Source organism: Pelodiscus sinensis, chromosome 1, assembly GCF_049634645.1.
Source record: "Pelodiscus sinensis isolate JC-2024 chromosome 1, ASM4963464v1, whole genome shotgun sequence".
Lineage (NCBI taxonomy): Eukaryota > Metazoa > Chordata > Testudines > Trionychidae > Pelodiscus > Pelodiscus sinensis.
The window spans coordinates 69,430,268-69,442,806 of NC_134711.1; the positions used below are offsets into that span (position 1 = coordinate 69,430,268).

The window sequence follows — 12,539 nt, forward strand, 5'->3', positions numbered from 1 at the left end:
AGATCAAGTAAATTATCCTGTAATGTATGACATCCCTTATTACCTTGGAGAGGAGCCTTGTGATGAAGTGTTCAGGAGCAGAACTTCCATGGAATAAAGTTCTCAAGAGTTTTTGAAACTCTCTCTTTCACTCTGATTGTGATATTTTATGGTGAGGCACAGTAATTGCATCATGACAGAGAACAGATGTTGATCTTGTGGTTAAGGTACAGAACTGGGATCCTGCTCCAGATTTTCTTCCCACCTTTGCCACAGATTTCCTGTGTGATGTGAGAAAGTTGTTAACTGCCCTCTGCCTCTGTTTTTAATCTGTAAAATGGGGATACTAATGTTACTCTACTGCCACAGAGAACTGTATGGTCAAGTAAATGCATGTTTACAAACTGAGTTGAAATCCTTGGATGAAAAAATATGTGGAAATACAACATATTGTTTTTTTCCCAATAGTAATATCACTGTTTATGGACATACTTAAAAAGTCTTTGTGTACAGTATACTATATAGAGAAGACTAGAATTACCACAAAGTCTATAATATCTCTTGCCATCAGAGGATTCTATGGCTGTAGAAAGAGATGACACTTTTCTTTATGCAAGGAATGGAGAGCAGAGGGCATTGGCACAGCCCATGAGGTAGGCAGTGTTGACTGAGAAGAGGTTGCGGCACTGATTTAGCACTTCTGCACGGCACTCCCTTTGAGTTTGCAGCAGTTGCCACAACTTGCCCTTCTTTCTGAGACCTTGTGGGAAAGACTCAGACATAGCATTTTCTGAGGTGTAGTGGTCCTTGCTGGTAGATGGAGGTATAATTTCCATCTTCTTTCAATAGGTGAATCCGATCCTTCTCTGTGGGTATTCTGTACACGTTGCTGTGGACTCTCTGTTTCAGCATCTGTTCATACATGCTCTGTACAACTATTCTCACTTTCTTTTCTCTGTTCTGAGATGTCCTTCAGAGAGTGTCTTTTTAACCTTGTGTTGATAAATGTTGATTCTGTGATCTCAAGTGGTCTCTGTTGCTGAATAAGATAGACTGGTCAAATCCCCCCCCCCCCTCCATTTTCATGGAAAAAAGGACACAATATACTTCCAGAATATATTCTGTAACTCGAGTTGCATGCCTACTTTGTACACTTGTTGCTCTCACACTCTGCTGGGCACACTGCAGCAAGCTCAACTATAGGTGGCATTGCAAATGAACTGTCACAAAACATCAGGAAGTTGTAATTAATTACATAAAATGAAGCAGATAACGTTAAAATACAGTATTATGAACATCAAATCCACTGAATCGTTACACACACACATCCTTTTATTAATCAGATATTTTTGAATTGCTTAAGTGTGTGTGTGTGTGTGTGTGTGTGTGTGTGTGTGTGTGAGTGAAAGTGTAAATTTGGAAAGCTTGAAGTGGAGCATTGTTGGGGTTGTGTTGGAAATGATTGATTTGTGACAGCAGATTCCTTGACAGTCATAAGGGGAATTTTTTCTTGCTCACACAGAGTTTGACCACTCATGAATCAAACTGAATCACTTCAAGTTTAAAATAAGAGACAAAATGGCAGGAGGAGGGGAGAACTGAGTTTTTTTTAAAAAAATAATGTTAAGACAGTTTCCTTCAGTGCTGACTTCTTAAAGTGGAATGTAATGCAGATTAGTTCTCATATGTAAGCCAACATTTGTCTTAACAGTTTTTATTGTCTTCTTTCTCTCTTCCCCTCTCTCCCTTGTCTCCTCTTCTGCTCTGCAGATTTACACTGACTGGGCTAACCATTACCTAGCAAAATCTGGCCACAAGCGACTGATCAAGGATTTGCAACAGGACATTGCAGATGGAGTTCTGTTAGCAGAAATCATCCAGATCATCGGTAAGACATATGCTCAGAGACACAGTATGATCTGACTTCTTGCATGGCAGGGGAAGGGGGGAGGATGTATAATTTAAGTGAGATGAATTTAACAATGAGATTAATTCAAATAATATACCCCAACTCGGTCCATACATTTGAAATGTATGTGGTTTTTCCTTGTCTTGATTTAAAAAAAATGTTTATGTGAGAATGTTTGGAAGTGGCTGTTTAACTATACTTTAAATGGCCCAAACTGTTTCTTACACACATTGAATTGTCAGAAATGAATGCTGCATTAAGGCATATGTCTCCCATGTGTGCATTTTGATAATTGGCGTGGCTCATGCTTTGTGGGATGCCTTGAAACTATATCCTGACCCTGCAAAGACAATTTTGGAAGATTTCATGTCAGCAGTCATTTGGCAAGGGCTGAAGAATTAGCAGCAACCTCCTTCGCACTTCCCTTTTGCATGATTTGTGCATGTGGAAGAAACTGCTGCTAACAAGAGTGTTGTTACTGTAGGGCTGTACTGTACTTGGAAGGGAGCTCTGTGTCAACAAACCCCTGCACACTTCATTGCTTTGCCTTTTCTATTCTTCTTCTGTTGTTTTCCTCCTCACACTTATTTATTCTTTTTTTTTTTTCACTTCATTGTTTTTTCTTTAGCTAATGAAAAGGTTGAAGATATCAATGGCTGTCCCAGGAGCCAATCTCAAATGGTAAGAATAACCTATATTCCTAGTAAATATTAGAATCTATTCCCTTTATTGAGATGCTTCTAACGTTCATTTATTTTGTTTAATGGTGGAATACTCAAACTGATGTTTACTATAAACTTATAATTTAGCCTTCCTGCATATGTTTGGTATTTGTCAATTCACTTTGATACAAACTAGCTCAGGGTTTTTTTGAGCTATCTGAGCAACAAAACTTCTTGAGTCCTATTTAACACAGTGAACTGCTGTAAAAGACCTACTATTTTCCTGAATATCCAAATAATTTAACTTCGGGTTTAAAGGATACATTTTAAGGGCAACCTTTGTGTCTGGACAACTGGTTTGAAATACACTTGCAAACTTATTTTCTAATAAAAATAGCCTTCTAACTTGTCCACTCTGAAGTCTATTTAAATGCATAGACTCCAATATTTTTAGAAATAGCATATTGGGCATATAGCTCTCTGAGCTATAACTGGCAGCCAGCTAAAGGCAATTTAATATTCTCAGGCACCTAGCCTTAATTAACTATGATTCAGATGAAGGCTTATGATTTTTGTTATTGTCTTGACCGGTTAGTGAACTCCAGACTTAAAGAAAACTTCATTAGTGGATTGTGGAAATGACAGGTACAAAAATCTGATTGTCTGTATACATGACCATTCATCTACTGCAGTCATTTGTAGTCATCTACTGATGTGCTAGACTTATTCTAAGGAACTGAAGCTGCTTATTCACATTCAAATAATGTGTGAACAATTTACACACATTCCTTGCTGGCAAGGCTTTAGGAGTGAGGAGATCTGACTTTGACTATTGGTGAGGTTGAGTACTAGCAAACTCCTGAAACTAAATAAGCAAGTGGAAATTAGAGATGGTCAAGAATGTTTACATTTAGTCACATTTTAGGCTATTTTATTCTGGGAAATGGAAAAAGGATAGGATTTTTTTTTTTTACATAAATATAAAACTAAGGAATTAAGTAGATGTTTTATAAACTTCTACAGGAACCAAAATCATTAAAGTGGACAGTATTATCTCTTTCTTACTTTCTAACTTCTTACCACAACAAACTCACTCACTCACTCACTCACTCACTCACTCACTCACTCACTCACTCACTCACTCACTCACTCACTCACTCATAGTTATTATTCATTATTTGTATTACAGCAAAAACTAGAGATAGCATCTGAGAGTGGTGCCCCATTGTGACAGGCACAGCTTTTAACATTTTATTGAAGCTAATGTTGAGATAAGGAGATTTTGTACATTAGGGTGTCATGTTTGGATTTTATATATAAATACAAGTTTTGCTTATATACGATGTATATAGTATATAACTGGCTCCCTGCCTCTTTAAGCCCAGTGCTCAGCTCAGCAGAGTGGGGGTGGTAGCAGTGCAAGGGTGTGGCCGCTTTAATCCCCACACAAGACAGTGGAGGGGGTGGGGTAGCGGGAGTAGGGGTGGTATAGCAGTGAGGCAGGAGATCCCCGTCACTTTGTGTGAGCGAGAACGGGAGAGCTGGGCTGGGAATGGAGTAGGGGAGTCATACTGGGAAGAGAAGGAGGGAGCAGAGCTCTGAGGGTGGAACCAGGCATTGGACTGCAGAGAGCTGAGAGGGGCGGGGCAGAAGAACCAGTCTAGGAATGTAAAAGCGGAGGGGTGCAGGCAGGAGTAGGCAGGGACAACTGGGAGAAAGGAGCCCTATCAGGGGAACAGGACAGCTGGGGGGCAGAACTGGGCTGGGGACATCGGGCGGGGGGGAGAGGCAGAAAGGGGAAGGAGGACAGGAAGCGCACCTCCAGGAAGATGAGGGACAGGGGAATGATTGATCAGAAGGCCCTTGGGGTTTCTCTGGGCAGGGAGTGGAGTGGCTTGCAGTTTATTCCGAGGGGGGGGGGGGGGAATAAGAGCCAAGATATATTAAATGCAGGAGGGAAAATAAAACATGGAGAAATAAAGACTAGCCCAAGGTTACACAGTTGATCAGTGAGGAAGCAAGGAATGGAATTCAGTGCCCTAAGCCACACTGCTTCTTTGCTAGCATTTGAGTAACATTTTAGATGTGAAGATCGTAAAGCAGTCTGCCAGATTGAGTGCATCATTTTCCCCAGTTTTGCAAATGGGAAAATGGAGGTAGTGAGATGTTAAGAGGTTGACTCAAGAGAATACAGGAAGTGAATGGAAGAGCTGACAAGTTTTGACTACTTCTAGATTGTACAGTGGCCTAGCTACTGAATCTTGCTGACTCCTTTTAATAGCTATTTGCTGTATTCTTGCTTTCCTGCCATCTTTTTGCTGTTTCTTTTACTTTATATAATAAACACTGTTTGCCTTTGCTTGCTCTCCAATTGTAACTCTTCTGCCAGGTTAGCTCTCCACTTTTCTCCTTAGTTTGTTTCATATTGCTAGATTCATAGACTTCTAGGCCAGAAAGGACCATTGTCATCATGTAGTCTGAGCTCCTGTATAGCATGGGCCATATAACTTCCTCAAAATATGCTAAGAAAGCATTTTCTTTGTATGTCATTTTCAATTAAAGTATCTCAGGAAAAAAGTTTTCTTCTTGACAATGTAAATTAAACAACTTTTATTTTTAACAAATTTTCCACACAGGGAAAATTAGGTACATAAATCCTGGTGTATGGATTTGTCTTGGTTATGTTGTGCTTCATTGGGACCACAAAGCAGCTAGAAAACTAATAGTTCTGGGCCACTTAATGTTCCCTCATGTATAGAGGGAATCTTTGTGTGTTGTTGTGGCCCAGTGTCTCATCCTCCTCCTTGTTGCAGTCCTATGGGGTCATGGTCAACACATAGCTGTGCAACAGAACTTCACGGTGCTGGAAAAATCCATTGGGGAGATTGGCAGTCTTCAAGAATAAAGCTATCTTTACCTCACCTCTTGTACTGCACTGAGCTGAGCTCTGCCAGACCAAAGAATCTGTTCCTTCATATTTCCATGTCTGGATTTTAAATGCGGCTCTGGTTCTCAAAACAGATTGTTCAAACTCTCTCATACATAGACATCCACTTTTTTTTACATTATCCGTGGCTTAGATCTGCCCATTTTGCCACAATGGATGTAGATTTAGTCTCTCCTCCTTCATGTTCAGACTCCCCCATTAGATTATTTCTGTTCCACACGCTGATCACAGTTTACTCTGTTTCCTCAAAGAGACATTTCAGATTCACTAAGGGTGTGTCTAGACTACAGGGTTTTTTCAAAAAAAACTTTGCCTGCATCTAGAATGCTGCTGTGTTCTTTTGAAATTAAATCGAAAGAATGCAACAGTTTTTTCAACTGTGGAAAACCTCATTTCACGAGGAATAACACCATTTTTCGAAAGTGCTCTTTCGAAAAAAGGCATTATTGAATGCAAACAGTGCTTTTTCGAAAGAGAGCATCCAAACAGTGTGGGTGTTCTCTTTCAAAAAGCGACTCTCGTTTTTGAAAATACTGGCTGCTGTCTAGACAATCTTTGTTGAAAGAAGCTTTTTTGAAAAATTATTTCAAAAAAGTCTCTTTTGAAAGAGGCTTGTAGTCTAGACGTAGCCTAAATTTCTACAACAGAGATCTGGGAATTTCAAATGAACTGAATTTTCACTAATCAGATCCTCTTAATCTGATGAATCTGCATTCCTTCTGGTTCTTTCAAAGTATGTATTAGTGTGGGCTAGTTCAATGCACCATCATTTCACATCTTCCACTAATTTGCCTCAGCAATGAACCAGAGTTGTCTAACCCATTCTTCTGTTCTTCCTGTTTCGTCAGACTATCCAGATGGTTGGAATCTGCAAGAAAAACTAATACTCTGAAAAATTTTGACGTAAGCTAATTTCCTGTTCAAAATGGGAAATAAATTCAAGATATTGGTCCCACACATTTTTATGATAGTAACACCCCACATGTTTTTTAATGGGATTACATTATTTGGAGAATTCATCAGAGAAAATCCTCAACTATTCATCCAAACTCACCAGTCCCCTTTCCTATTTGAGCTCTTTTGTTGGTGCTAGTACTGATGTACTCTTTCTTTTGGAACCAGTAAGTATTTTTCCAACTTCAAAGTTCAGAGGTCAGCAAAGATCCTCTGTCAACAACTCAAACAGCACCAACAGGGAATATAAATATGCCTGCTAAAAATTATGTAAAAAGTTATTTTTTCTGCTCTCCTTCTCTTCTCTGCGGAAGAATTTTGAATGTTATACAAAAAGCAAATCTTATTAAATGCCAAGAAATTTTTCTTCTTCATTCTTCTGTCCCACATTCCAGAGAATTTACATAACAAAATAAATATATCCAGACATGAGAACCTTATTTCCAGAACCTTCCCAGCATCATCCAGGTATAAAAATTTTTGAATGTCATACAAAAAGCAAATCATATTGAAGTCCAAGAATTGCTTCACCACGTCAGTCAATGCTTTTACCAGGTTGGCCAAGAATCTGCATTTAAAATCACTCTCTTAGAAATCATTTTTTCCCCTTTTTTCCTCCATATCCATGAAAGTGATTGTAAAGGGAATCATTTCCTTTATACAACAGGGATTATACTCTTTGAAAATTGCTTGTAAAGAATATTTCCATTTTGCGCAAAATGCTTCAAATCTGGAAATGCTTGATGGTTCAAGGATGGTCCCTAGAGTTCTACAAGAAACTGTGCAGATCTCATTGAATGGACATTAGCAAGATTGGCAGACCAGAAGCTAGTTCTGCCACTTTTGTTTCTATTTGCCTGACTACATATCCACCTTTTCAAAAGGATGGTGACAAATTGGAAAGGTTTCATAAAAGAACTGCAAGAATTATCTGAGGTCTGGGAAACAAGCCTGATGGTAGGACCCTACAGGACCCTATCATTTAGTGTACAGAATGGTTAGTTTTTCTATATTGGTGAAATTTGGGTGCTAGTTTGACACAATTGGGCCTGATTTTTCAGAGTATTTATTTGGATAGGATTTCATATGTTTAAAACACAGCACTCACTCTAGTTGTTGATATAAGTGCTCATCACTTGATAAATCAGGATCTAAACATCTCATGCTGGACATCCAAAAAATTAGAAGCAGACAATAAGTGGCCGGCTGTGAGATGTTTGGGTTAAGCGACTTGACCAGCATCACATAGGGACTCAGTGGCAGAGGCAGAGATAGCATTTAGTTCACTATGGCAGCATTCAATTGCCTTCACCATAAGATACTTTTCTTTGTTACAATACACCTTCCAATTTCCATAATAAATGATCAAGTTCCTACATACTCATTGCAAAACCTTTCATTTCTTTGCCACCATTCCATACCTTGCACTGAATGAGGTAGAGGTAATTATTAAAAATAGTATGTAATCATGTGATTAAAAATGTTGGGGTAAAGTTACAACAAACTGTTAACTCACTATATCGTATCATACATTTCTACTTATTAACAGTCAGATAAATATTCAAAGAACTTGGTTAAAGTTTTTATCTTGTTGGCTGGGGAGACTTCCTCTTCCAAGTATGCTGAAAAAGATGACCAAACATCTATCTGCCTATCCTCTTTCTGAATATGTACTTGATGGGGAAACTTTTTCATTGTAAGGATAGTCCATATTTTACTGTACCACAATTCCCTAGAAGTCATAATATGTATATGTAAACAACAGACACAAATATGCAGTCACACATATTTTTGAGGAAAGGTTACATTTTAGTTTTCTCAATTCCATATTGTCATTTTAAATAATTACTTGTCTGCTTTAGTTCCTTACTGGAACCCTTGATTCTGCACTGAAACAAGTAGTCCGCTTTGCAGCCATATGAGATCAGCGAACATTAAAAGAACCACAGGATTTTTGACAATTTATCTTCACAGAGAGACTCAGTTATTCATTCATACAAAGTAGTGAGCAGTAAGTTCCATTGAATTGCTCACATCTGACTGTGTGATGTCATAAAAGAAAATGCTCAGCAGGAACACATCCTGGGTAGCATTTTTCTGTGCTAGAAAACAGCACTAATCAGTAAAGAGAAAGCACATGTGCTCATTAACCCTTTTGTTTAGGTTTCTGAGTTGCATGTCATTTGAACACATTTAATTCCGAGTATATGTCAGATGCTATTTAATGAAAAAATCATGTATCAGTTTCATGAAGGCAGAGAAAACATGCATCCTATAAAGAATAGTATATTAAAATACACTTAAATTTGATGATGAACATATAGAAGAACTATGACAACTATTTTAGAAAGCACCTGTTGGTTACAGCAGTGAATACATTTCTCCCAATATAGTAGCAGAAGGATTATAGTAAATATGTGTGCATCATAGTGGTATATCTTTATGATCTTCAATAGCAAAAAAAAAAAAAAAAAAAAAAAAAAAATCCTAGCATATTATGCATACAAGGAATGTCTAGAATACCTACCATATTTTAAAATAGCAAAAAATAAAATTCACATTTAGAAGAACTGCAGACACAAGTGCAAGCTTTAAAAGAAAACAATAAGTTTATTTTAAATGGTTTCTTTTACAGTATGTCCTAACTGGCTTGTATTAAATATCAGGTTCCATCAAATGTTTATGTGATTCTTTTGGACTTGGATTTAAAGCCTAAGGAATTATCTTAGTTCCTAGAATGGCCCCCACAGAGGGAAATATAACTAAATATATTTACAAAGATATGTTTAAACTGACTTAATCTACAAGTGTCATGGGCACGTTATCACAAAGTCTTTTTATTTCAGCAGAATTCATTAATTCCCTGCCATGCAAGGGCTTTTGATCATGCACATACCAATACAAACCGAATCTTCCTAGTTTTTAAGTAACTTGCAATAAAAATGTGTTCCAACCCTTAAACTTAATACACAGAACTGTTATAATTGACAAGTAAAAATTTTCTTTTAAAATAAGCATGCACATTATTTACCAGCTTTCTGGTGTCAGAGAAATATTTAAAACAGTCATGTCATGGTCTGAGAGGCATAAGCTAGATCCTTAGCTGGCATAAACAGGGCTCCATTGAAATCAATGGGACTACTCTGATTTATGTTACCCGAGGTTCTTGCCTAATGTCTGGAGGTAGATTAGTTTCCCTGTTGCACGTCAGATTCGGTCAAAGGCAAGGCTCAAGTTTGGACTTGGTCATATCAAGATCACATAAGTTGGTAGAAAAGATTCCTGCTATCTGGAATAGCTGAGATCTGTGTTTCTCTTAAAACTTTGGCCATTCCTGCTATTCTGACTTAGTACTTCTCCTCATCAGTACTTCTCCTAACCTAGGTTTTTGTAGAAGCAATCACTCAATATATACCGCATCAACAATGGTGTATGGAAAATGTAGGTGGATAGATATGCTTAGTTTTAACACATGAACCTTGGGCCTCCCTTTGGACCCCTTAGCATAAGAAGTTCTGTGATAAACAGTCATATTCCTACATGGTATAAGTTGACATAATTGCGGATGAAAATATTTAACTTTTTCCTAACACCTACAGGATTTTGAAATGTGAAAATATTTGGATAAATATTTCAAACATTTATACATCCATTCACTTCACATAGATATGCTAACCTTGGCTATGGTGAAAGAGACAAAATATACTATGGTTTCTTGTACATATCAGGTACTCCAGTGCTTTGGAGGACTACATTTTTTTGGCTAAGCACCCAAGAAGGAATCCTGGCTCTACTGAAGTCAATGGCAAAATTCCATTGACTTCAGAGCGGTCAGGAATTTAGTCTCGGTGTTCTTATGAATGCTGCTTCTGAAACAGAACTTTGATGTTTCCCCCTCACCAGGGCTATGTCTAGACTACATGCCTCTGTTGCCAGAGGCATGTAGATTAGACACATAGGCAAAGGCAAATGAAGCCACGATTTAAATGATCACGGCTTCATTTAAATTTACATGGCTGCCACGCTGAGCCGACAAACAGCTGATCAGCTGTTTGTCGCCTCAGCGCACTAGTCTGGATGCTCCCCTGCCGACATCAAAGCCCTTTGTTGGCAGCCCCGTTATTCCTCATGGGATGAGGTTTACCGGGGCTGCCGACAAAGGGCTTTGATGTCGGCAGGGGAGCGTCCAGACTAGCGCGCTGAGCGGACAAACAGCTGATCAGCTGTTTGTCGGCTCAGCGTGGCAGCCATGTAAATTTAAATGAAGCCGCGATCATTTAAATCGCGGCTTCATTTGCCTTTGCCAAAACAACAAATCTACATGGCTCCGTCGACGGAGCCATGTAGTTTAGACGTACCCCAGGACTTTGGGTACAACACTTTGGCTGCATCTAGACTGGCAAGTTTTTCCGGAAAAGCGGCCGATTTTGCGGAAAAACTTGCCAGCTGTCTACACTGGCCACTTTGAATTTGCGCAAGAACACTGACGATCTAATGTAAGATAGTCCGTGTTCTTCCACAAATACAATGACTCTCCCATTCGGGGAAAAAGCCCTCTTGCATAAATGCTTTTGCGCAAGAGGGCCAGTGTAGACAGCTGAGAACCATTTTGCGCAAAAAAGCCCCAATGGCGAAAATGGCGATCGGGGCTTTCTTGCGCAAAACCGCGTCTAGATTGGCACGGATGCTTTTCGGCAAAAAGTGCTTTTGCACTAAAGCGTCTGTGCCAATCTAGACGCTCTTTTCCACAAATGCTTTTAACGGAAAAACTTTTCCGTTAAAAGCATTTGCAGAAAATCATGCCAGTCTAGACGAAGCCTTTGTGTTATGAGTATAATGACACCTCACAAAGGATGCTCGGGCTCAGTTAGCCTGTTGATGAGCAAGAGGTGAAAATGTAATAAGTGGATACAGGGACTGTTTTATCTGTATAATTCATTTGAACTCTTTATGGTACAGAGGTGTTGAGATTAGAGTGTTCTTTATACGAACAATACTTAGATACAGCATGAGTGAAAATGAGCTTTTGAGCCTTACATCTGAACACTTGGGTTTTGTGGGTTTCTGATTCAAATTTGGATTTTTTCTGGTAAGCATTGCCATCACTTTTACTTCATGTGATTTTGCACCTCTTTGATTTTCTTTTAAGATTCAATTTAATTTGAATCAGTAATACAAAGACTGACCTTAAAAAAAGCCAATAATATTGTTTAAGCTCTGTTTTTGCTGATAGATTCCTGAGAACTCTGAGTAGGTTAGAGCCAGAAAGCCAACCATGTGATCATAGGTCTGTATGAAGTGTAAATAGATTAGCATAAACAACACTGCAATGCTTTGGCTATGTAGATATTGTGACTAATTATTAAATGTTTGGTGGGGCCTTTCATCTTATGAGCTTAGTGATCTTTTACATATTTTTGAGGGTCCAGAGTTTGCATGCTCTAGGAATGATGACTGGTTGTCTGTAAGTGGAACTGAAAATTTTCAGAGTCAAATGCAGGTCTAAAAATAATGACATGAAAACTGACAGGTGAATCTGTGTAATTAAAAACAGGGTTGATTCTTAAGAAATCTAAAGGGCAAATATAAAATAGAAAATATGAAATTGTCAATCTCTCTCCTCCACATGCTGTGACATTGCAGCTTCCAAAATAATTAGCAATGAGTGGTTAGGAAACAGAAAGCACATTGGGATAGATTCCATTTGAAAAGTTCACAATATACCTCGGAGTTAAGTGGTCTATAGTTTTATCTGTTTGCTTATCTTGTAAAGATTCAGATTGATCTTACCATTCCTTTTCAAATATGCTTTTTATGGAGAACTGAATGCAATTGCTATAATAAATGATCAAGTAGGACAGGACTGATAAGCCCTCAAAGATTAGATTAAATCTACTAAATAGGCAAGCTGTTATTGTCTATCTTTTGACCCAGTGGAAAGGAACTTTGTTTAACAGAGTAAAGAATACATATTTATGATATATTTATGATATCTTATACTTTTCTGAAGCAAGTTAAACTCTATCAAAATTTAGATAAAGTTTTCTAATGGAAAGAGAGCCATTGCATAACTAAGTAAAATACTACA

General features: G+C 38.2%; 1 protein-coding gene across 11 annotated transcripts in view; it reads left to right on the forward strand.

Moving 5' to 3' along the window:
- NAV3 (neuron navigator 3) overlaps positions 1 to 12,539 on the forward strand; it is an 812,431-nt gene that overhangs the window by 523,963 nt on the left and 275,929 nt on the right. For all 11 annotated transcript variants that reach the window (XM_075932274.1, XM_075932283.1, XM_075932261.1 and 8 more), the window contains 2 exons: positions 1,750 to 1,867; positions 2,517 to 2,569. In XM_075932274.1, the coding sequence (XP_075788389.1) occupies positions 1,750 to 1,867; positions 2,517 to 2,569 (171 nt within the window). The remainder of the gene's footprint in view (positions 1 to 1,749; positions 1,868 to 2,516; positions 2,570 to 12,539) is intronic.